This window comes from Paramisgurnus dabryanus, chromosome 14, assembly GCF_030506205.2.
Source record: "Paramisgurnus dabryanus chromosome 14, PD_genome_1.1, whole genome shotgun sequence".
NCBI classification, from domain to species: domain Eukaryota; kingdom Metazoa; phylum Chordata; class Actinopteri; order Cypriniformes; family Cobitidae; genus Paramisgurnus; species Paramisgurnus dabryanus.
Genome location: NC_133350.1, coordinates 25,140,624 through 25,166,515, shown reverse-complemented (window position 1 = coordinate 25,166,515; position 25,892 = coordinate 25,140,624). Strand labels below are relative to the sequence as shown.

Below are 25,892 nucleotides of genomic sequence, written 5' to 3'. Positions count from 1 at the left end.
AACATCCAAACCAACGTGGAACTACAGTGATTGGATGTCGTGCAGGCAGCACGCGTGCTCTCTGCATGCAGGTGGTGCACATTTTTTTCACAGATGCAGATACACTGAGAGCGGTGCGGCCGTGTGAAAAAAAATTTCCCCAGGGTTTCATGTGAAGTAGCAAGTCTTCTGAGTCAAAAGGCGCAAGTCCAAGTGGAGTCATGAATCATTGATGTTAAAGTCTAAGTCGAGTTGCGGTTTCCTGGACAGGGTTTAAAGTGTGAAACCCCTGTTTCAGCAGCGCCTTTTCACACCCCTGATTCTGGGGGTAAAGTGGGAGGGTAGAGTGTGGAAATTGTATAAAATGGAGTTCCATTAAGTGAATAAATACTGCTAATTTGCACACAGACAACACCTCTAAGTTCAGGAGGAGCATGGTCGTGTGAACCAACCAATTAGCGCAAAGAGGTGCCAAGAAATAACCGTCCCTCACCTCTGTCCTTAGACTTTTTTTTGCAGTATTTGGCCCCGCCCAGGTGTCGCCGCGCTCGGTTTTGAGTGCCATCCGACTATAAGCTTTTTAAGCCCCCCACTACTTGCCCAAGGAGAAATTCCTTTCTACCCAAGACCCCGGCCATTCTCCTTTTTGGGGACATCGGCACTGGCAAAACATCCGTCATTTCTCACCTCGATTTCTACTCTGGCCCATTGAGCCGAATAATTGATAAAGGACTGTTAAAAGCGTTGAATCATGCACTATTCAGTATTAAACTAAAACTTTATCTTTACCGCAGGTTTAAAGCTCAGTATGACTTAAAAGTCTCTCCTTTCAGTCTACCACCTCTTTCCCATTGCACCTCTCTCATCCGCTCAAGTTAACATGGCCGCCAAGACTCGCGTCCTGCAGCTTTTACTCCGCCGTGTACCGGGTTTTTTGTTTTCCTTTTGCGTCACACCACTGGTGGTTAAAATTGAAATATACACCTTTATCAATATTTTCCCCGCAACTCAGACTTGCGATGTAGACCGCAAACTAAGGAAATTAACCCAGAAAAGATATTTGTATTAAAGTAGGTGAAGTCCCCGTCTGGTCACACCCACCTATTATGTCATTATCTTGGACCATTAGCAGTAAAATGTTTTTTAGTATGTTTTCTTGAAACTTTGTTTTTCAAATCACCAGTTTATTTTGACCAGACTTTAAGCAAATAGTTAGTAAATCCCATTTATAACACTTACATCTGAAGATTGGGCAAAATGTGCCTTGTTGGTTCATTCATAATATCGGCATTGGACTTCTTGATGGACTTCACACAGACTACATTGTGTCTGATCTCTTCAAGACCATCTGACAAACACACAAAAGCTCTTGTCTAAAACTGTCACCTATACAGTAAAAGTACATTTGATGTGGAGTTTATTTCGGAAATACGTGCCATACTTGAAAATGTGTCAGAAAGTGGTTTATAAAAGTACTTTATTGATCAACTAAAAAAATAAACAGATCACCTGTCCAAACATGCTCTGTGGTTCAATGTGAACTTTGCTTATTTGCTCAATCATGACATTTGTAATGTGGCAAACTAAAACTTAAATTATTAGAATTTTTTCTTATAAATCTACACTTAGTATCCCACAATGACAAAGAAAAAAACAGATTTTTATCACATTTAAGTATTCAGACCATTTGCAACAACACTTGACCTCAGATGCCTCTCATTTCTCTTGATCGTTGCTAAGATGTTTCTACACCTTGACTGGAGTGTAATTGTAATTGATTTGACATGAGTATAGATTAATGATAAAATTTAATTTAAACAACAACAAAATAGAGAAAAGTAAAGGGGGTGATGTTTTTTTGTAAATGTAATGGCAATTTCTGTACCTTTTTGACATCTTTAAATTTGATATTTTAATATTGGAAAAAAAAAGGGTTGACCGAGAAAAAAAAGAAATGTACTAAACCAAAGCTAATACACACATACCCTCCCTTACAGGTTGTCTATGTTAGTATTTGCTCTTGCACAAGCAAACATAAAGTGATTGGGGTTCAGTGTTTGAAGTCATTGCTGAATGCAGTTGATGCAGTTGCACCATGTCTGCAGGCTGGACTGTTGTGTTATTCTCTCTGTTTGTATGTATTTATGTACAATCAGGGTCTTTTGAGACGTTGGTCATCTCAAAGAGCAATGAACAATGGGTAAGTTTTTGTTATCTTTGATATTTGCTGCTTTACAATCATTCTGTTAACTCATGATAGCATGTCAGTCATCGGACAGAAAACATTATTTTTCTGTCATTGATAGAAACCGCTTAAAATGAGGGACATTATTTAAAAACACCAGTTACCTTAAATGAACCTTTATCTTTTGTCAGGACATAGTAGTGATGTTTTATTAAAATTAATGTTTATATATAATATTTAAAGACTTCTGGTCATGTCATTATTTTGATTAAAATATAAAGCAAATCAAATGAAATTGCACGTATGTTTTAAGCCTAAAAGTTTACACAAAATGTTTTTAGTCCCACCCACAGGGCATCCAGGGCGACATGAACAGACTCTTAAAGGTATTGATTACTTTGCATTAGCACAAAGATTAGATGCATGATTTTTTAAACTAGATTGTATACAAACATTTATAATTTTACACTGTATAAACATATAACACATGTTTAAATGATCTTTCTTACAGAAGCGAAGTGTGAACAGCGCACAGGTAGGAACTCTTCATCACACAACACATGTTCCTGTAGTTCAGTTGGAATAGTATTTGGCAATGCACAGGTCATGGGTTTGATTCCAGGGAACACACATAATGATCAAATAAAAATTGTTTTGAATAACACATATGCCAAATGCGTACATGTGAATGTCATTCAGGATTTTCATTTGAAAGCATTGAAATGAATGAATGAGATCATTTTGCTCTGCCGTTGATAGTCGCTGGCGGTGTTCATGCAGCTTAAGTCAACAGAAATGATTGTGATTTTAACATCACATTACTGGACTTTCTCTTCTTCAACAATGTTCTTCCCTCATTCCCCTCCATGCCATTCAACGCGCTTAAAGGTAAATTTTGGTCTGTTCCTCACACAAAGTCTTAAAAATCTTTCAGATAGAGGTGCAGAGCGTAAAGGTGGACTGCAAGGTGACGTTACGTTATGCTCACACTGTCATGACCACCAAAGTTCTCAATAAAGCCGACGTCTCACAGGAAGTCTTTTTTGAAGTGGAGCTGCCCAAGACGTCCTTCATTACCAACTTCACCATGTCAGTCATTTTTCTGTTTTTATACTAGGAGATATTAAGCACATACTGTAGTGACACAACAGCTGATTGTTTGTTTCTTAGGGAAATTGATGGCAAGACATATACAGGTGAGGTAAAGGAGAAGGAGAAGGCGAGGAAGCAGTATGAGAAAGCTGTATCATCTGGACAGACTGCTGGACTGGTCAAGTAAGAAGAAAACACGAAAAGGATTTCAAATGGCTTGTGCTAATTTCCACGTCACGGTCTAAAATGTTGTCTTTTATGTTTTAGGGCTTCTGGTCGAAAGATGGAGAAGTTCTCAGTTAATGTGAATGTTGCAGCAAACAGCATCGTCACATTTATTCTTACCCACGAGGAGCTTCTTCAGCGTGTGTTTGGCAAATATGAGCTCATGATCAGAGTCAAACCCAAACAGTTGGTCCAGCACTTTGAGGTTCATTATTAACTTACAGCTGTAACTCTCAATGGTCACAATTTAGCTGAAGGTGATCAATATTGTGATGATCAAGTATTAGCAGACTCAGCCTTTGATGTTACAATACCTCCAAGCATTTAAATCGCAAAGGCTCAGATAACTAAAATAATGAAACTGAATGAATCTGCCCTGTCTCCTCAGATTGTGGCAGATATATATGAACCTCAGGGCATTGCATTTGTAGATGCTTATGGCACATTTATCACCAATGAACTGCTCCCGCTAGTTGAGAAAATTGTCACTGATAAGAAGGTAAAATAATGCATACATCTGATTCATTAATAGACTACATTTTTCACCTGATACAGCATTATGTAGGTATACAAATATTAATAGTACTTAATCATGTTTGTTTTCCTATAGACAATGATGATAGTACCATGATGACAGTTTAAACTTCTTATCCCCCTCTGTTCAGGCCCATGTGTATTTTTCACCAACAATGGACCAACAGAGGACCTGCCCTACCTGTGAAGGTACACTCATCGATGGAGATTTCTTTATCAAATACGATGTCAACCATGCTCATGACATCGGGCACATCCAGGTCAGATATCATTAGGATGCAAAGAGTAAATGCAACACACATTAATACCACATCATTAAAATGATCATATTGTCGCTGTTGGACAGAAACCTTGCATTGTATCTCCATTTTCAGTTTTTTGCATAAATCAGTGGTACAGTATTGCTTCCCTTTCACATTCACCTGTGGGTTTTTTAAAACAATGCAAACATTAACCCCATTCACACAGCAATTTGGTCCTAGAACATTTCCGTAAAACTGCCAGAGAGGCTTCTGTGTGAACACAAACGCGCCACGTAAATGTTCTGAGATCGCTACACTGTAAAATATTTTCTGTAATTATGCAGCTGGTTGCCAGTAACTTACTGTAGAAGATAAAGACTGAAAATGTTTTAATTTCATTTAACTTTGAACAAACTGTTGCCAGTAAATAACATAAATGTAAAATCTAATGTAAGTTACGCAGCTAGTTGCCAGTAATACCCAGTAATACTGTAATTTCTACAGAAATTTTTTACAGTGTACCGTAAAGAGGACCTATACATTGCTGTAACATACACAGAAAGAGGCAGAAAAAATGGCATAAGGGGCGTGCCGTACAGTGAGGATGCGCATGTCATAGTAAACAGAAGTTATGGTTCAGCTCTTTGACACAGGAATTTAAACGCAGATGAAATTTCTGAAGAAACTGGACTGAAGCAGAGATCAGGGAGCTCGTCACTATCCAAGTGAAGCTAAGATCGATCATTCACCAGCATGACAGAGCGTATCACGCGCTCCATATGAACTAAAATTTCTTGATAGAGATAATTAGCAAACTTCAGATGCTTTGGAAAAATATGTCATATGTCTTTAAGGGATCTTTACAGTATGTATGTGAATGCACGTGGGGGATGGAAGGATTAATAAAAGTGGAGAGACATTTATTAGTCTAGCATTTGTTGTGAGATTTTGGCCTATAAAGGGGAAAATGAAAATAATAATAGTAAGTACTTTTATCTTCCACAGATTGCGAATGGATATTTTGCACATTTTTTTGCACCAACCAGTCTTCAACGAGTTCCAAAGATGGTTGCTTTTGTTATAGATAAAAGCGGCTCCATGATGGGAAATAAAATGAAACAGGTAAGTCATGAATTTTGTAAAATACCAAACTACTGTCAGTACATCTTTAAACAAAATACCTCGTTAAACAATCACCTGTGTTTGGTGTCTGGATGATAGACCAAGGAGGCAATGTTGACCATTCTGGATGAACTTCCAGAAGACGACTACTTTGCACTTATTGTGTTTTCATCAGCCTTTAGTTTATGGAGACCACATTTAAGCAAAGCAACTCAGGAAAATGTGGAAGAAGCGAAGGAATTCGTTAGAACTATTAAAGCTTATGGAGGTAAATGCAAACAAGAAATATCCAAGAAATTATCATTGACCAAATAATGAATGCTTAAAGTCAAAATCACAAATTATTAATTTGTTGCAATTCATAATCAACCCAATTCCCATAGTCAAAAAACATGATATTGCACAACATTTGGCAACATTTTTTTAACATCGGCTTTACTCATTCAAGTAATAATTTTACTATTATTTCAGAGGTATTTATCAGAATTTTTGTGTTCATTTCAGGTACAGAAATGCATGACCCTATGATACATGTGGTGAAGATGCTTTATGAAGAACAACGCAATGGTACAGCCCCACAAAATGCGATACCAATGATCATTCTGCTGACTGATGGAGAACCAAACACATGTATGCACACATCACCAAACTTTTAACATTTTCATCATTGTCCTAAAATTAGGTATATTTTATCTGAGCTTAAACAGATCCCAAAATCAAACAAAACACAAGAGATTGACAGGTCCCTCCATCTGAGGGTTGACCCCCCCCCCAAAAAAAACACCATGATATTTAGTTTAAATTACTGTGTAAGTAAAACAATACAAATAGTACTACAAATCAAAAATCAACAGCTCACCTGAAACAATTGTGCAACTCCCGCTAGAGTTTATTCATCAACAGTTTTGATCTTATAAGACAGTGCTTCCCAATCCTGGTCCTCGAGCACCCCCTCCCAGAAAGTTTTAGATGTCTCCTTATTTAAAACACCTGATTCAACTTATCAGCCTCCTTCCAGAATGGTAAACACGTCTCCCTAACAAGCTGATGAGTTAAATCAGGTGTGTTAAATAAGTAGACATCTAAAACATTTTGGGAGGGGCTGCTCGAGGACCAGGATTGGGAAACACTGTTATAAGAGAATAGGGCATAGGGATGATCACTTGAATTCACCCACAAAGTGAGAGAGTACGAGATATTATGTGAGAGACAACGTTTTTCAGTAGTAAAAATAAAACTTCAGTAAGTAGACTGTCAATGCAATTTTATTCACAACATTGGATAAAGTGATTATTTTCTCTTTAATAGAGATGATATCTGTCAGGGACAGAAGATGATGGAGACAGTTTCACAGTTAAAGGAACAGTTTATTTGAAATGACAAAGAGTAAATGGTCAATGGCAGATAAATAAAAGTCTGGAGAGAAACCACAGGTACACAGACACACTCCAAAATCCAAAACTCCACAAAAGATGAGGATGACGATAGGAATATCTCTTAGATCAACAGAGTGCCAGATTAAGTCCACAGTAGTTCACAAAATATTCAATATATTTTGCAATATATTCGCTTAGACGAGACTGGACCGAGAGTCTGTGTCTGTGTGTGTCTGTGGCTGATAGTACACCCCCCCCCCCCCCGAGGGTCCGCTCCCGAGGCTGTGATCCACAACGTCGTGGAGGGCGGCCTCTGGGTCTGGGGGAAGGTTAATCAGAATGTGCGTTGTGAAAGTCTTACAGGAGCTCTAGGTCAAGGATGTCGTCTCGGGGTACCCAAGATCGCTCATCAGGATCAAAACCCTCCCAGTCCACAAGGTACTCCAGCCGCCTGCCTCGACGTCTGGAATCCAGTAATTGCCGGATGGTTTAGATGTGGTTTCCTCGTCGAGAGGGGGGTTTCTTCGCCAGGTCCTGTGGGAGAAACAGAAGGAGTGACAGGTGGATACAATGGCTTAAACTGAGAAACATGAAACAGTAGATGTATCCGGTAGTGTGAAGGGAGATGGAGCTGGAAGGCTACCGGATTTACCTCCTTTATGATGACAAATGGTCCAATGAACTTGGGACTCAGCTTTTGGCAGGGCAGATGGAGCTGTTCTGTGTCGATAGCCCGACTTTGTCCCCGACCTTGAAGTTAGGCGTCGGGTCACGTCTGGCATCCACCTGCCGCTGATGACGTCGAATAGCTGCCTGGATGTGGTGGTGTGCTGAATCCCAGACCCTCTCACTCTCTCTGAACCAGTGTTGAACAGATGGTACTTGGCTGGGCTCTTCAGTCCACTGGAACATGGGAGGCTGGTAACCGAGCACGCACTGGAATGGGGTGAGGCCGGTGGTTTGTTGGTGGAGTGAATTCTGTGCGTACCCGGCCCAGGGCAGAAACTGGCTCCAAGAGTTCTGGTGGTTATGGCAGAAAGTTCGGAGGAAGCGACTCACTTCCTAGATTTTCCATTCTGTCTGGCCTTTGGTTTGAGGGTGATAACCTGATGAAAGACTAATAGTCACATTCAGAAGCTTGAAGAAAGATTTACATACTCTGGAGATAAATTTTGGACCTCGATCCGAAACGATATCTCTGGGAATGCCAAAATACCTAAATACATGTTGGAAAAGAAGTTCTGCACTCTCCATGGCAGTCGACAGTCCTTTAAGGGGTATTAATCTCAACATCTTCGAAAATCGATCCACCACTACAAAAATGTAGATGTTACCTTGTGAAGTAGGCAAACCTGTGGCTCTCGATTTCCGATGTCATAGTTCTTCTCCGCTGGGCTGAACTTGTAAAAATAATAAGCACATGGATGGAGATGGGCCGGTTCCCCTGCTGCTGGGATAGGACGGCTCCAACACCTGTAGACAAAGTGTCTACCTCCACAGGAAAAGGTTTGTTTGGATCTGGGTGAATGAGGATGGGTGCCTCACAGAAAGTTCTCTTCAGCATGTTAAATGCTACATCTGCTTAATCACTCCAGGTTAGATTTGGGTTTACCTTTAAATTCAGACGTCAGTGGAGATGCGATGACACTGAAGTTGCTAATGAATCTACGATAAAAGTTTGCAAACCCCAGAAATCTTTGAAGGTCCTTCACTGTGACAGGCTTGGGCCAGTTCTTGATGGTATTGACCTTCCCCTCTTCCATACTCTATGACTGGATACCTGATAACCTAGGAATATGATGGTTGTTTTGTGAAATTCACATTTTTCAGCTTTAATGAATAGGGTCTGTCGATGCAGTCTTTCCAACACTTCTTAACATGCTGAACATGGGCAACAGGGCAACATTAGAATAGATAAAATTGTCATCAATGTATACTATCACAAAACGATTTAGAAGATGTCTAAAATTAGTGTACATAAAGTCCTGGAATACGAACGGTGCATTGACAAGACCATATGGCATTACCAAGTATTCCCAGTGTCCAGTAGGGGTCACAAAAGCTGTCTTCCACTCATCACCGTCACATATTCGGACAAGATTATAAGCACTGCATTAAATCTAGTTTTGTAAACAAACTTTAGCACCGTAGAGCTGTTTAAGCAGCGCTGGGACGAGGGGAAGAGGATAACGAAATTTAAAGCCCTATGTAATCAATACAGGGTCAAAGTCCTCCATCCTTTTTTGCCACAAAGAAGAATGGTGAAGCAGCAGGGGAAGGTGATTCCTTTGGGCACTGGTTCACCCGAAAGGTGGTCAATCGCACAGTCCCATGACAGAAGACGTCTTTGTATTTGGCATATTCTGGAGGAAAGGAAACAAATAAATTATTCTTAGGACTTTCTATTGTAGTGCTGCATACCAATTTTGGAAAAGGACGATGAGGTTTTGGCATCTCAGGAAAACATTGTGGATAACAGTAATTACTCTATCATTTAACCTCTCCAGTGTCCCAAGAGAGCTCCAGGGGTTATGTTCGATTAAACATGGTCTCCCAAGTATCACATCTGTGGTGGATTTCTCCAGGACCAGAAGTTTGATCTTTTCCTGATGCAGGATACCTACTGTCAGAGTGATTTCGCTGGTGCGATGCTGGATTGATGAACGGTTAAGGGGTTTTCCGGTGACAGACTGAACTTTTAGTTGTGGGATGGGCTCTCTCTGGATGTTAAACTGCTGGTCCAGCAGGGCTGAGATGAAGTTCCCAGCTGACCCAGAGTCGAGAAGGGCAGACAGTGTAACAGAGAGATTACGAAACAATAACTTAATTTTGGCTGTCTAAAGAGTGTATTTTCTGGCTGGACCGTACTCACCTCACCAGAGCTCTTGGTGGACGGATGGGGCATTACGAAATAACCTGCCCTTTGCTGGCGCAGTATAAGCACAGACCCTGGGAAATCTGCCGTTGTCGCAATGACAGTGGGATCTGTGTTGAGTCCACCTGCATCAGTTCTGGTCCTGGAGAGGGCAGCTCTGGTGGGCGATAAAGTGCAACAGTAAAATGATGGCATGCACAACATCTGATTCTCCATGCTGATCGCTCTCTGAATGAAATGTTCGAGCCGGATGGTATCATCTAATGTAGATAGCTGTAAACGAAGCTCTGGATTAAGACCATTGCGATACTGTATGTGTTTATGAGGGCTTGTTCATCCCAGTCACTAGCGGCCGCCAGTGTGCGAAAACGAAGAGAGTAAGTTTATTTGAAATGATAAAGAGTAAATGGTCAATGGCAGATAAATAGAAGTCCAGAGGGAAACCACAGGTACACAGACACACTCCAAAATCCAAAACTCCACTGAAGATGAGGATGATGATGATAGGAATATCTATTAGATAAACAGAGAGTCAGGTTATACTATGTACGCACCGGGCATAATATTTGGACATTAGGCGCATACGCCACTTTTCTCTCATGTTCTTGACATAGGACACATACAAACAAAATGATCTCGAAATACCACAGTATTCTTTTTCTAATAAAAACACTTGTTTATGTCTTAAGTGTATGTATAGATTAGAGGCAGAAACCAGGTATGTGCTTATCTTAAAGAGACAGTAACCTCAATTAACATACTTAAGTCTGTCATTAATGTTAATCAAACAACGCAAGACAAAGAGAAAATCACTTCTGTAGCTCTAAAAGAATAATAATAATATTTAATTTATACAATAAAGACAGTGTAATTATTAATTTAATTCGATTTTTTTGCATTCATGAATATTGCCAATTTTCGTTGCTGTTCCTGTAGGCAGAATCTTTTTTCTCCCCTTATGAAAATTACCCATGGTTTTACTACAGTTAAAACCAAAAATCCATGGTTACTGTAGTAAAATCATAGTAACTACAAAATAACCATGTTTTGCTGATAGTAATCAATACACCAAAAAAACATGGTTACTACACTTTTACCACAATAAAACTATGGTTAATTTCCGTAAGGGTCATATGATTATGGCCAGTTGTTGTTGCTGTACTGCAGGGGCGTTGCTAGACATAAAGCTCTACTGGGGCACAGGCCCCCAATTTTTTGCTGATTTTTTTTAAAGCCTGCTGTGTGCAAGAAGTGTGTAACACTTTTATACAATGTCATTTGCTTAACCCACTATTCTAGTGCAACAGTTACTGCAAAAGATACATATATAAAAGTGTAATCTTCATCATACCTAACATTATTAACATGTTTGAAAGCATAAATGGCATAAAATGTTTGAAAATAATGACAGCAGAGAAATATTTTCTACATTATACAATGATAGCAATGATTATTAAATTATTTTTACAAGAATATTTTAAGAAACCATTCATTTTATGACTGCTATACTAAATAATCTCAGTCATAGTTACTGCTGTTATGTAAGTTAGTGTCCTAGAGTTAAATATTAGTAAACTAAATATTAATTTAATATCTCAAAATATAGAACAGTATAACACATACATCTGTTGATTTTCTCAGCAACAATGCAATTCTATAGACTTGACAAGAGGTTTTTCTGAGATTTTTCCTCTGTTTGAGACCTGACAGGGTGAGGATGTAGTTTGTCTTACATCCCTTAAACTCGTCATCTCTCCTTTCTTCTTCCCTTTCCCTTCTTTGCACAAAACATTTCTGATGTACATCTACAGAAGCCAATACTGATCGAGTCAAAATGAGATTAGCATTAATATTTAGAAACTTACTTTAGTTTCGTTATGCTTTCATAAGCACTCGCGTGGCGTCACCTTTTGAATGCGGTTGTGCGCGGTGAATGCAAACGCGCGCGTCCATGGATACGTGCGTGCACGCGTCAATGCGACTGTTTCGTCGCTTTTACAAACCTAAATTGTGTAACTACTTTGCATAAAGATCCGTTTTTGCCGCGATTGTCTTTGTAAAGGAATACACTTAATTTCTAAAATGTAAACTTGAGATTTACACCGGGGCACCAAATATTTACACTGGGGCACGTGCCCCAGTAAAAGGGGTCTAGCGACGCCCCTGCTGTACTGGCAAAGGCCTTGCAGCTATGTAGCCATATTTCAGTTATTTGCAGATTGAGCTACGACATGGCAGAAATTGTGCTCGTCTTAATTCATGTAAAATGCTAAAACAAATGTAGGCATGTCAGAATTATGCCGCTTACATAATGTAGCCTTTTTTAATGTTTGATGACAACATAAAGACTTAAGGAAAATTATGTAGACTAATAATTTAAGTTTGTCCTAATAAATTATTATATAAATAATGTCCTAATGACCAGCATACTTATTTGTGTGTCCGCCAGCTGACATGGAACGTTATTAACCGGTTCGGGAACTTTATTTTTTTGTTCTAACCGGTTCAGGAACATAAATTTTAGGGTTGAACCGAAAACCCCAAACGTTAAAATACTGTTTCTGTTCGGAACGAACCAATTGGGAAAAAATCAGGTTCAAAGTCCTGCTTATAATGCTAGCTAACTGTCATTATGTTTAAAGTTAAGTTTAGGTTTAATTGGTGGCTTTATGGCTTTGGGTTTGAAGAAGAATATTAGGCTTTCCTTTGTGTACACTTGCCCTTACAAGTACAATTCTGGCTGTATTATTTGTATCTTCCTCAAAAATTGCTCTTGAAAAATGCTACATTTATTGTACCCCCGGTCAAATTAAATTTACGTCCATGGTCTATACTGCAGCGCAACCCAGGAGTTTTTTTTTTTTAACTAAAACAGGGTCTGCAGAGTTTACAAAACTCTCTGTTTACAAAGGTAGAAAAATCTGGAAGTGTATAGGCCAGGCGTAACCGTAGCAAAAGTAATGCGTTTAGTAAACATAGTCTAAATGTTTTTTTTTTTTTTGGCTGAGCGGTTCTTATACTATCCAGCAGTTTTTTATATACATTGTTTTCTCTCTTGTTTAATTGTATTGCTCTTGCCTGTATATTTTGAATAATTGCATGAATTATGCATTTCATACTCTGTTTAAGATCCAAGAAGTCTTCCTGAGATCCAGGAAAGCATTCGTAATGCCATTGGTGGGAACTTCAGTGTGTTCTCTTTGGCCTTTGGTAACGATGCAGATTATGGCTTTTTGGACGTTTTGAGCAAGCAGAACAATGGAGTAGCACGCAGAATTTATGAGGATTCAGATGCTCCACTTCAGCTAAAGGTAAGAACACTCTATTATGTAGATTCCTTTAACATTGAGAGCTATTGTGAAAACCTGAACACTGTCACTGATGGTTTGCTAATGATTTACTGTCAAGGGATTTTATGAAGAAGTGGCAAGTCCTCTCCTTTCAGACGTGAATTTTCACTATCCTGATAACACTGTTAACTCGCTGACAAAAAGCCACTTCAAACAGCTCTTCAACGGCTCTGAGATCATGGTCGCTGGCCAACTTAATGACATTGAAATGAACAACTTTTTGGTTGAAGTATCTGCCCAAGGGGTGAGTGTATCAACCATCTTATATTGAAATCATACTATAGACCAAAGCCCATGTCTGAAAATAGATCATTTCAAAATGTTAGATTTTTTAAACTGGTTTGTGTACATAAAACTAATATTAATGAACCACTCTATTATCCTGGTATCTATTAAGTAAAAAAAAAATGATTGCATGTCTGTGTGATCAATATAACATGTTGTAGTGGAAAAAGCAAAATTTTGTCTTTGCACTTTTTTATTGCAATTGTTTTTTATTGCAAATGTACTATCTTATTACTGCTATGAATGTAAAAATGCCCTCTAAGATAGATTCAGTTTACATATTGTGCACAGCTGACAATATACAGTTTTTTTGGTCTCCTTAAAGGGAAATTCTGTCATCATTTACTTACTGTCAAGTTGTTCCAAACCTACATTTTTTCATTCTGTTGAACATAATAAAAGATATTTTTAAGAATGTTTGTAAAAAATCAGATCTGTAACTCTTCTGACTTCCATAGTCAGAAAAAAATTATAATATGGAAGTGAATTTTGCCCCAGATTTCTTTGGTTACAAACATTCTTCCATTGTGTTCAACAGAACAAAGTCACAGTGTCACAATGAAGGGTTCGGAGTCAATAGCAAGTAAACAATGTTTATTTAGAAAGAGAGATAGATGCAGAGCAAAGTCAATGTTTCTAGAACCACACACGGCAATAAAAGGCGGAGATGGAAGATGTAAATCCAATGTTTATAGACGGGAGGTAATCCACTGCGGATGCAGATGTAGATGACGTAACCCGGAAGTGGCTGGTGTACCGCCTGAATACGAAGCGAACCAGCTGTTCCGAGAAACAATCAGAGTCAATAGAGACCATATAATCCACAATGTGCGATACCTGGATTTACCACTCACGAAAAGGAGAGAGCCGGAGAAACCCGAAGGCAACTGGTATACCGCCTGAATACGAAGCGAACCAGCTGATTCCGGGAAACAAACAGAGTCAATGAGGATGGCAAATATAATCCACAGGCGAGAGGATCCCGGGTGAAGACGAGCCTCTGGACGCCGAAAGCCAAACCTGAGGTAACTAGAGAGAATACACAGAAACGTCCGACAAGACAAGGCAGGGTAGCAAGACTGTGACCAAAACAATGAGCGCACAACGAGAGACAGGACGGCGTGAAATATATAAAGGGAAAAGTAAACAAGACACCACCGGTGAACAATTACCGAAACGAGCGGGCGGGGTTAGTGAACACATGAGGAACCGTCACCACAGGTAAATAAACAAACACATACCCCACACACCACCATCGATCACCCAGAAGTCATGACACACAGGTTTGTAACAATTTGATGGTAAGTTAATGATGACAGAATGATTTTTTATTATTCTGTGAACTATCCTTTTAACATCCTCTTTATTTGTAAAATGGTTTGCGGGACACCTATAACTGATCTAGTTTTGCTTTAATTTCAACAGCTGGATAATTTTGAGGTGAAAGGTCAGGCAATTGCTCAGGAGTGGAAAACCGTATTCCCTGATGAAGACTATGTATTTGGAAACTTCATTGAGCGTCTATGGGCGTATCTGACCATCCAGGACCTCTTGGATAAAAAGTCAGCATCTTTAGCACAACGACTGAAAAAGGCCAACAATCCTGATCTCTATTGAACCTTTTGTAAAAAATAAAAGAACAATATTAAAATTAAATGTCAAAAAATTTGCATTGATTGTATTTAATTATTTTAACTGTGTTTCAGTTTAGTATTTTCTCTGAGAAGTGAGAATTTTCTAATATTGTCTTACAGAGACAAGGGTTCACCAGAGGAGAAAGGAAACGCCACAGATGAGGCTTTGAAACTCTCACTGAAGTACAACTTTGTCACACCACTTACCTCAATGGTCGTCACTAAACCTGAAAGTGACGACACGCTCATTGCTGATAAGTTGACTGAAGGTACGATAACACAACCCACCAACATGCATGGAACTGCTCAACATGTTAAAGCAGCAGTTATTCAAATTTCAGTCTTTCCCTCATACACTGTAAAAAGTAAAAAAAGATATAGACCAATTTTGTGTTTGCAAACAGAGATGACGTTTTTTTGTGGGCGGAGCCAAACTGGTTGCAGAAAGTGACTGCTCCGCAGTAGGGTTGTGAAGTGTTTTAGCATTAAACCGTGATTTTTATGGATCCGGTGTTCTGTCGAAGTCTGATTCCCCTATGTTTCCCTTTAGTGGAATGTTTCTTATAGCGTTTTAATCACGTTACGTTTATTTTTAAGATAGATAAAAAGTTTAAATGGCTTGGCTACTGATATGCATGTATGTAATGTATATGTCTTGTTCTTTTTTGCTAAATCAAATATTTTTACAGTCTGAATCGCTAAAGTACATGTAAAAGCAATACTATCATGTATTATATATAATAGCGTTTATTAAATATTTCATAATTTTCCTGTTTTCTATTATTTCTTCCTTATATTTATCTTACGTGTTTGTTCTAAAACTATTATATAAGTATTATGTTTAAACATACATTAAAAAGGCCTGTTTATATATAAATAACACTTTACATCGTGTGTGTGTGTGTGTGTGCGTGCGTGCGTGCGTGCGTGCGTGCGTGAGTGCGTGCGTGTGTGTGTGCTATATTTATATCTTTATTAAGTATGTAAACATAATAATTTTAGAACAAACAGGAAGAAGACATAAGCAAAGATATAAGGAAATAAAAAGAAATAATAGAAAACGAAAAAATTATGAAATATAAAAAAATTGTGATATTATTGCTTTTTTTAGTATAAAAAACATTTATTTTGAATAAATTATAATTGTAACGTGATAAAAACGCTATAAGAAACACATGGAGGGAACAGACTTCGAGAGAACACCGGACATCTTCTCTACTTATTTTCTATTCTAATTATTAAAAGATTTCCAGATGATTTCCTCCCTCCATTCTGTCTGTTTAAGGGCTTATTGTAGGCTAATCATAAACACCTACGTTTATCTTCAAATGATGTCTTCGATGCTGGTATTCTATAAAAATGAAAGCCATCTTTTTTGGCATTCTTATTCTGACACTTAACAGCACAACAGGACATTTTCTAGTGAGTTATCTTGCTCTTTTCACCCGTGTCTAATTCATTTCCACTGTTTTTCTGCAACCGCATTGCATGCGCAGCTTGCAGTGACAAAACTGTGACGTCTACTCTAAATTGGTCTATACTTTAAGTGAAATTAAGTTAATTTCTTTAGGTGTTACCAATTCGTGTAATTTTTTTAAGTTGATCCAACTTGTTGGAGTATTTGCATAATTTGGTAACACTTTCTATAAAGCCTGTATGTATAATGCATTATAAGTGTTACGAACCCCTCAAAATTGCTCGTAAGGGTAGTGGGGTTCACGCAACATAAAAAAGGACACGCGAGTCAAAGCACCATTCAAATATTTATTAAATGCCGTTTCACTCACGTGCCACGGGCAACTACTTATAAGGGTTGCGGACGAAAAGACTTTCACAAACAGTTTAACAAAAACCAAAAACATAGAACAGCCAAAAAATTAAATAAATACACAGTTTCTCAGCATCAGCGAAATCTCAGGACGCACACGGAGCTCTTTTCAAAGCAGCGGGACAAATAAAGCTTCCCCTCAAGTGTGTGCCACGCTCACGTAGAGCTAAAGACAGTGGCAGTGGCGACCGGGTGACTGGAGTTCAGATGGAAACAGCATAGGGAACTCAGCCTTCTCACGCATTCACCCTCTCCTTTTATCTCCACCCCAAACTTCATCATGAGCCGCAGGTGCACGAGGGCGGAGCTTCTCCTCGGTAAAAGGATAAACCAAATCAATACAACATACCACACAAATAATAATAATAAATACAAAACACGGCCGTAACACTTCCCCCCTAAAAAACAGAAACGGACCAAATTTTTCCTCCAACTCCTTTTAGAGTTAAGGAAAAATAAGGCGGTTTCTGACACACTCTGAATTAACCCCGGGACAAAGCATCGGCCACCACGTTTTCAGATCCCTTTTTATGGCGGATCTCTAAGTTATACGGCTGCACCATTAGTGCCCATCTCATCAAACGTTGATTGTGATTATACATTTTACTGAGAAAGACTAAAGGATTATGATCCGTATAAATCATAACTGGGTACCTACTGGCCCCCACATAAACATTGAAATGTTGTAATGCCAATAAGAGAGCTAAAGTCTCCTTCTCAATTGTGGAGTAATTAAGTTGATGACGATTAAACTTGGAAGAAAAGTAGGATACAGGATGAGCTATTCCGTCAGCACCCTCCTGTAAAAGGACAGCTCCCGCTCCGACAGCACTGGCATCCACCTCCAGCTGGAACGCCCGACACACATCCGGAGCCGAGAGGACAGGAGCACTACAAAGGAGAGATTTTGCAGACAGAAATGCCTGATGACAGTCATTAGTCCAAATGAAATCAACTTTAGGGCTACACAATCGAGTTAACGGAGCAACAACACTCGAGAAATTTTTGCAGAAGCACCGGTAATACCCAACCATTCCGAGGAATCTACGCAGTTCTCGCCTCGTAGTGGGTATCGGATACTCAAGAACAGCAGTCACTTTTACATCTAACGGCCGCACTTGCCCATTTCCTACCTGCTTTCCAAGGTACGTGACCGACGCTTTAGCGAATTCACACTTTTTAAGATTTAAAGTGAGAGACGCAACAGATAGACGATGAAAGACATCGCGCAGAAGTGACAAGTGGTCAGCCCAACTAGACGAATAAATGACTACGTCATCCAAATAGACGTTACAGTTAGGAACATCGCCCAACACGATAGACATCAAACGCTGGAACGTCGCCGGCGCGTTTCGAAGGCCGAAGGCCATCCGTGTATACTGTAAAAAAGAATCTGGGGTGACGAACGCGGAGATCTCAGAGGCGCGCTCAGTTAGAGGCACTTGCCAATAACCTTTTAATAGGTCTAATTTTGTAATATACGTCGCCACCCCAAGATTATCAATACAATCATCGATACGCGGAAGTGGGAAAGCATCAGGGACAGTAACAGAGTTAACTCTTCGAAAATCAGTGCAAAAACGAACAGATCCATCAGATTTTGGCACCAAAAGACACGGCGAGCTCCAAGGGCTTGTACTCGCAACAGCAAAGCCATTTTGCAAGAGATACATTACCTCGCGTTTCATTTCTTCCCGTTTGCTGACAGGACAACGATATGCATGTTGTTTAATGGGTATGGCATTACCGACATTTATATCATGCGCAAGGACATTAGTACCTGGAGGAACATCACAGAATAAATTCGGAAAACTATCCAACAACTTTTGAATGTCCTGCTGTTGTTCATCAGACAAATAGGACAACTGAGAGTGAATATTTGACAAAACTTCCGAGCTTTTCAAACTACCACCCCTGACAACCTCCATGGATACCTCCAATCCATCATCTACCTCATCTGTAGGCAGAGTAAACGTCAGCAACGAAACGCTCTCCTTTGACTCAGTCACCGGTTCAAATCCGGAAACATCAACACTCCCATTAAGAACAGCGGTCTCATCTTTAACATCAGGACGGCATAAATATGGTTTTAACATATTGATGTGACATAACCGAGTTTTCCTCCTCCGTTCAGGAGTATGGATAACATAACCCGTGTCGTTTACCTTGCTTTTAACGACGTAAGGGCCAGAGAACCGCGCTGCAAAAGCAGACCCAGGAGTAGGAATCAATACTAAAACTTTCTCTCCCGGTTGAAAATTACGCGCAACTGCCTTCCGATCGAAACAGCGCTTCATTTTCTTTTGCGACCGGGCAAGAGCTTCTTCAGCAGCACTACAAGCCGTATGTAGACGCTCACGGGTGCGGGACACAAGATCAAGTATATTCGTCTTCTCGGAAAGACCTGTACACAGAAACTCTTCCTTTAACATTTTCAAAGGCCCACGGACATTATGCCCAAAGACTAGTTCAGAAGGGCTAAAACCCAATGAGTCTTGTCGCGCCTCGCGCACCGCAAATAAAACAAAGGGAACCCCCTCTTCCCAATCATTTCCAGTCTCTAAGCAGTACTTACGCAGACTTGATTTTAATGTCTGATGCCAACGTTCTAATGCGCCCTGCGATTCAGGGTGATAGGCACTCGAAACCACGTGAGACACTCCTAGAGCTTTCAACACATTACGGAATACGCGAGATAAAAAATTCGACCCCCGATCTGTTTGAACAGTTTTTGGGAGACCAAAAGTCGTAAAAAACTTTGTAAGGGCTTTTGTCACAGACCTAGCATTTATGCTTCTTAAAGGAATCGCTTCTGGGAACCGAGTAGCCACGCACATGATTGTCAATAAATATTGACATCCAGACCTAGCGCGTGGAAGTGGTCCCACACAATCCACCAAAACGCGCTCAAATGGCTCTCCTACAGCAGGGATAGGACAAAGAGGAGCAGGCGGCACTACCTGATTAGGTTTTCCTCCTACCTGGCAGATATGGCATGTTTTGCAATACTTAATAACATCAGATTTTAAACCTGGCCAGAAAAAATGCTGGAGCACTCGATTATAGGTTTTATTAATTCCGAGGTGGCCAGACCAGGGATGATCGTGAGCTAAGTTCAATACCTGTTGTCGGAATTGCGAGGGAAGCACAATTTGATGCACTACATTCCAATCATCTGTCTGCTCAGCACTCGGCGTACTGCTCCATTTGCGCATTAGTACTGCGTCGCGCCAATAAAAGTGTTGCTTACCCGGTGACAGTATCTCGTCAGCGCTCGCACGACATTTTTGTAAAGTCGGATCAATTTTCTGCGCATCCATCAGGGCTTTGTGTGAAACTGACGCATCCGTTACGAAATCAAGAGGAACAGGTGAACTTTGCGGCATTTTAGGTGCCGGTAAAACTTCTGGGAATGTTTCATTTCCGAGAATATCTGAAAAAACAGAGTCACAAAGGTTAGTGCTTTCCTGAACATCACGTTTTGCTTGTGCTCGGGTCGTAACAGCACTTATTGAAAATACATCAGGTAACATTTCAGTGAGCGCATCAGACTGCATATCTCCGCACGGAGCATCAGTTACCTTTACCATCGGCATAACCTTACCACCCGCAATATCATTACCCATTATAAAATCAATACCCTTCACAGGTAGCGATGGGCGGACCGCAACTTCAAAGCACCCAGACGCCAATTCAGAAGTCACCCATATACGATGGAGAGGAACAGTTACAAACCCCATCTCGATGCCCTGCACAATCGTGCTAGTTTCACACGCAGAACCTCCAGAAAAATCTAAAATGTTTGACAGTATAAAGGACTGGGATCCCCCAGTGTCACGCAGAATTCGCACTGGTTTACGGCTTTCGACACCATCCAAAGACACAAATCCGTCAAACACAAAAGGCTGAAAACAGGGATCAGGGGTAGAAGTAGCGCAGGACGAAGAGACAGTTTTCACCAGAACTGTACCACGGGGTTGAACAGGCATTGAATCCTGCCGCTCGTTTTTTCGTTTTAAACTGTGACAATCGGCCATCAAATGTCCCAGCTTGTGACAATAACTGCATTCTTTACGTGACTTTGTAGTCGGACTGCTAGGAACCCACTTGCTTTTAACATCAGATACGCTCTCATGTGGTGCTGAACCCCCAAAATCATTAGAACGCTTAACAAACACAGTTTTGTGCATCAGCGCATATTCGTCTGCTAATACAGCAGCTTGCTGCACCGTACTGACTTTTTGTTCATTTAAATACAAAGCAGTACGCTCTGGGACACAGTTCTTAAATTCCTCAATTAATATCAGCTCTCGCAGAGAGGTATAATCCGTAACCTTACACGCTTTTATCCAGCGATCAAACAACATTCCTTTCTCACGAGCAAACTCGACATACGTTTGAGACGCGGATTTTTTCGTAGTACGAAAGCGTTGTCGGTAATGCTCGGGAACCAATTCATAACCTCTCAAAATCGCATTTTTCACCGCATCGTACTGGACGCTCTCTTCCAAAGAAAGGGACGCACACACATCTTGCGCCTTACCTGTTAATTTACACTGTAACATCAAGGCCCAAACTTCAGTTGGCCACTTCAGAGCACTCGCAATACGTTCAAACGCTTGAAAGTAAGCTTCAACTTCCTTCTCACGAAAAGGCGGAACTATTGCAATATTTTTAGCTACGTCAAAATGTTGAGACGACTGAACAGAGTCGGATACGTTACCTGAAGAAACAGAATTATTAGAAACACTATTCGAATTTGACGGACCAGCCACTGCGTCAGAGCCATCTTGCAAACTAATAGATGTTTTAGGAATCGATTGCTTAGGGAGACTTTGAGCAGCCTGCAACTCCACCTGCCGAAGTCGCACTTTCGTATCAGCATCAATTCGATACATTTCAATTTGACGTTTTAAATCATCTTGTCTTGCCTGAGCACGATCCTGAGTCTCTAATTGCAGACGAGCTAAACGAACTTTCAAACGTAAATCTGAAACAACTCCAGGCGAAGCCTCTGTAGAAAGAGAACTCGGTTCGAATTTAGGCATTGAAAACGGTGGAACTATCTCTATACCATCAGCAACTGGAGTAGATTGATCACCGATCAGTACTCGTGAAGGACTTTCTGTAGCAGATCTCGCAGGACCAGCTGCTTCCACAGGAACAGCCTCTTGAGGAAAAACCCCTTTATGAACCAACGCAGACATAATACTAGATTTTATCTTCGCTTTACGCTGTGTTTTAGTAACAGAAATCTCATAGTGTTGAGCTATCAGAAATAAATCGTTTTTCCGACATGCCCCTAACCCCTCAACACTAGGCTGATCTATGAATTGGTTCAAATCAAAAGTTGCCATATTTACTCGAACGGTGAGGAGACAAATAAGGAAAATCCACACACTCCGGACCTACCTACCTAACCAGAAGTCTAACTACATCCTACAGCTAGTCTTCAGAGGGTACCGATTAAGAGATTGCTCTCCCCCCCGGAGTACCTCCAAACAAAACAAACTAAAATAATAAAAAAAATAACAAACAGTAAACCGTAGCCAGAGCTGGCGCTAAGCACAGTCCTGTTGGCTTACTCTGACTTACCGGAAAATGTGTAGGACAGACCAGATTTGCTCCACACCAAACAAATCACGTTAATTACCGGCAGCTGATTAAACTCTCGGGAAACAATGCTTACAACAAGAATCTCGGTCGAGCCCCCAATTTATGTTACGAACCCCTCAAAATTGCTCGTAAGGGTAGTGGGGTTCACGCAACATAAAAAAGGACACGCGAGTCAAAGCACCATTCAAATATTTATTAAATGCCGTTTCACTCACGTGCCACGGGCAACTACTTATAAGGGTTGCGGACGAAAAGACTTTCACAAACAGTTTAACAAAAACCAAAAACATAGAACAGCCAAAAAATTAAATAAATACACAGTTTCTCAGCATCAGCGAAATCTCAGGACGCACACGGAGCTCTTTTCAAAGCAGCGGGACAAATAAAGCTTCCCCTCAAGTGTGCGCCACGCTCACGTAGAGCTAAAGACAGTGGCAGTGGCGACCGGGTGACTGGAGTTCAGATGGAAACAGCATAGGGAACTCAGCCTTCTCACGCATTCACCCTCTCCTTTTATCTCCACCCCAAACTTCATCATGAGCCGCAGGTGCACGAGGGCGGAGCTTCTCCTCGGTAAAAGGATAAACCAAATCAATACAACATACCACACAAATAATAATAATAAATACAAAACACGGCCGTAACATAAGATATTGATTATTGGTCGATATATGTGTGTGTGTGTGTGTGTGTGTGTGTGTGTGTGTGTGTGTGTGTGTGTGTGTGTGTGTGTGTGTGCGTGCGTGCGTGCGCGTGTGCGTGTATGTATGTATATATATATATATATATATATATATATATATATATATATATATATATATATATATATATATATATAGATATATATATAGATATATATAGATATATATAGATATATAGATATATAGATAGATATAGATATATATTGGTGCATCTTTAATGATAACTTGTACTTATAATGCACTATAACTATGGTAACTGTTTGGAGTTCATTATATGTTCATTTTGAAAGTTATAACCACACACAATAAAGAATAATGTATTGTAAATGTTGTTGTGATTATTATGCTTATGGAATATGTAATAATAATATGTTTTTATAAGGCATTATAAATACAGCTTTATAAAAGTGTCACATTAAACGCAAAAAGCCCATTAACTGTATGGCACAATCAAAAGTACTAAATCTGAAACCTCTTGAAAAGGATTTTGTTAATGCATTTAACTTACAGTATATGACACTCATTACTTTCTATACACTTATTCACAGAGCAACGAGGAAAACCTCAGTTCTCTGGTACAGGTACGTCTATACGCTGCCACACTGCAAGCATGTAAAGGGTAACACTGCAACATATTATATGTTTAAGTGTATTTGTTGAGTTAAAACTTTTTATTTGCAGGTTACAGTGCAGGTCATGGTAAGAGCTTTATTTTCTGTAATGAGAAATTAATGCATTTAAAATATAAGGTAAATAGTCAGATTTCACTTACTGTATATCAACCAGAGCTTTTCTTTGCAATTGAACAGTTGATGGAGATCCACACTTTTTTATTGAGGTATTACAACAGAATGATGCCCTGTGCTTCAACATTGATGACAAACCTGGTACCATATTTAACCTGGTTAGAGACCCACTTACAGGTGAGCATAACTAGAAGACAAGTCCATTGCTAGACAAGACGACAGCATCAGAAAAATACTGTGTACATGTACATGTACATATATATATATATATAGATAAAGTCCATATAGTTACATGTGATGGTTGCACACAGGAATTGTGGTCAATGGACAAACCATTGGAGATAAGAAGGTTGTCCCAGGGAAGAAGGTGGTAACATATTTTGGGCGCTTTGGAATCCTTCATGAGAGGTTTGGTATTAGAGTAATGGTGAGCACAAAGGAGATCTCTGTGTCTGAGGAGGGAAAAGATGCAAAATTCTTCTGGTCTGATACTGCCACCACCAAAGGGACCAAGTGAGATTTAGCTCTTTATTTATAGATTTGATTAAATTAAGCCTATTTTAAGTACATGTACAGAGGCAAGAAAGTAAAGTGAACACTTGCAGTATTTCATTCATCCTCCAGCATGGATCTGCAGATAATCAAAGATCGTAGTTTAACGGTGACCTTGAGGGACTCAGTCAAGTTTCTGATCATCCTGCACAAAGTTTGGAAGAATCATCCGTATCACCAAGACTATCTTGGGTTCTACACCTTGGACAGTCACCTCCTATCTAAAAGTGTCCACGGCCTGCTTGGTAAAACATCTGAAGACCTTAACACATAATACTTACTTAGTACGTGCTTATTTCTGAAATGTTTTGTCATGATCTCTTCAGGACAGTTCTATCATGGTGTGGAGTTTCAGGTCAGCGACCTCTTTCCAGGAGAAGATCCAAGCAAACCAGATGCCATCATGCTTTTGAAAGGACATGAGCTTGTTGTTACCAGGTGAATTTAAGCCCTTGAATTGAACATGGACTTGTGAGACCTTGATGTTAACAAAATGCTGCATTATTTTCTATCAACAGAGGTTGGCAGAAAGATTTCAGACAGGATGTGAAGTATGGAGAAAATAAGCCTTGTTGGTTCATTCATAATAATGGCACTGGACTTCTTGATGGAGTTCACACAGACTACATCATGTCTGATCTCTTCAAGACCATCTAATAATGAGCTTATATACCCAGAAGGAAAAATATAGTAAACAATCTTGATGAGACAGTTAAAAGATATTCAAATGTATTAAATGTAACTATAAAAAATTATTTAAGTCTGTAAATTATAAACATTAAAATTAAAGGCACTGCAGAAATATCTAAATACTGTGTAATAGTGGCTGAGATAAATCTGTGTTTGATTGAAATGCAAATCTAGAATTACTACACATTTTTAAATCATCATCGTCATTTCTTTAAAGGTGCCATAGAATGTAAAACTGTATGTATAGGCATAGATGAATAATAACAGTTCTGTATATGGTAATGACTTATCATGAGCCTCAAACACGATTGTTTCCAACTTCTGTAAACCTTGTCTTTTGTTAGTTTTATCTTGGCACAATTATCATTTTCACATTTACTGCCATGTTGTTTAAAGAGCACCTATTGTCTGATTCACGTTTTTAAATTTCCTTTGGTGTGTAAGTGTGTATTAAAACATGTTAACAATATGCAAAAGGCACAAACCCCAAAGTAAACGATGACGTGAGTTATTGTCTCCGACGTAAATCTATTTTTTTGGAATAAAACTAACACACGGATTGCTGGCAACAGTTTACTTCCTGGGATTGGTGATGTAGATCGACATTAACATAATTCCTCCTGCTTCGGACTCAAAGCCTGTAATTTAACTCCTGTTAGCAACCAAATCTTTCAAACATGGTAAGGAGCGTCATGTTTCCTGCTGATGTCAGAGGTATTCAGGCCAATAACAATGTAAAGATTAGCTGGCTGTAACGAGCGGGCTGCTTACACAAAGCGATAGAGAGCAAGTAGAATCCAAATGTTGAGGTTTTATTAAAGTATTCCGGAAGGGCAGGCAAACAAATTCAAACAGGGTAA

The 25,892-nt window shown here is 39.6% G+C and overlaps 1 protein-coding gene across 1 annotated transcript; it reads left to right on the top strand.

Annotated features, from left to right (window-relative positions):
• The first annotated feature begins 2,013 nt into the window (after nt 1-2,013).
• Nucleotides 2,014-25,553, top strand: LOC135719164 (inter-alpha-trypsin inhibitor heavy chain H3-like). The gene is made up of 22 exons (XM_065241749.2): nt 2,014-2,179; nt 2,506-2,550; nt 2,676-2,699; nt 3,099-3,253; nt 3,335-3,439; nt 3,524-3,686; nt 3,870-3,980; nt 4,147-4,275; nt 5,263-5,379; nt 5,479-5,647; nt 5,884-6,009; nt 12,760-12,941; nt 13,039-13,224; nt 14,691-14,827; nt 15,020-15,168; nt 23,593-23,625; nt 23,726-23,743; nt 23,854-23,967; nt 24,102-24,303; nt 24,415-24,587; nt 24,669-24,780; nt 24,861-25,553. Exons 1-22 carry the CDS (start codon nt 2,075-2,077, stop codon nt 24,997-24,999), a joined length of 2,694 nt encoding a protein of 897 aa, XP_065097821.1. The 5' UTR covers nt 2,014-2,074; the 3' UTR covers nt 25,000-25,553.
• Nucleotides 25,554-25,892: the final 339 nt, after the last annotated feature.

What these genes read in the sequence shown, in the direction of transcription:
- LOC135719164 (XM_065241749.2), top strand. Translation starts at nt 2,075, where the DNA reads ATGTCTGCAGGCTGGACTGTTGTGTTATTCTCTCTGTTTGTATGTATT. An exon ending in ATGCTCCACTTCAGCTAAAG is followed by an intron (nt 12,942 to 13,038) that starts GTAAGAACACTC and finishes TTTACTGTCAAG; the next exon opens with GGATTTTATGAAGAAGTGGC. An exon ending in GCCACCACCAAAGGGACCAA is followed by an intron (nt 24,304 to 24,414) that starts GTGAGATTTAGC and finishes TTCATCCTCCAG; the next exon opens with CATGGATCTGCAGATAATCA.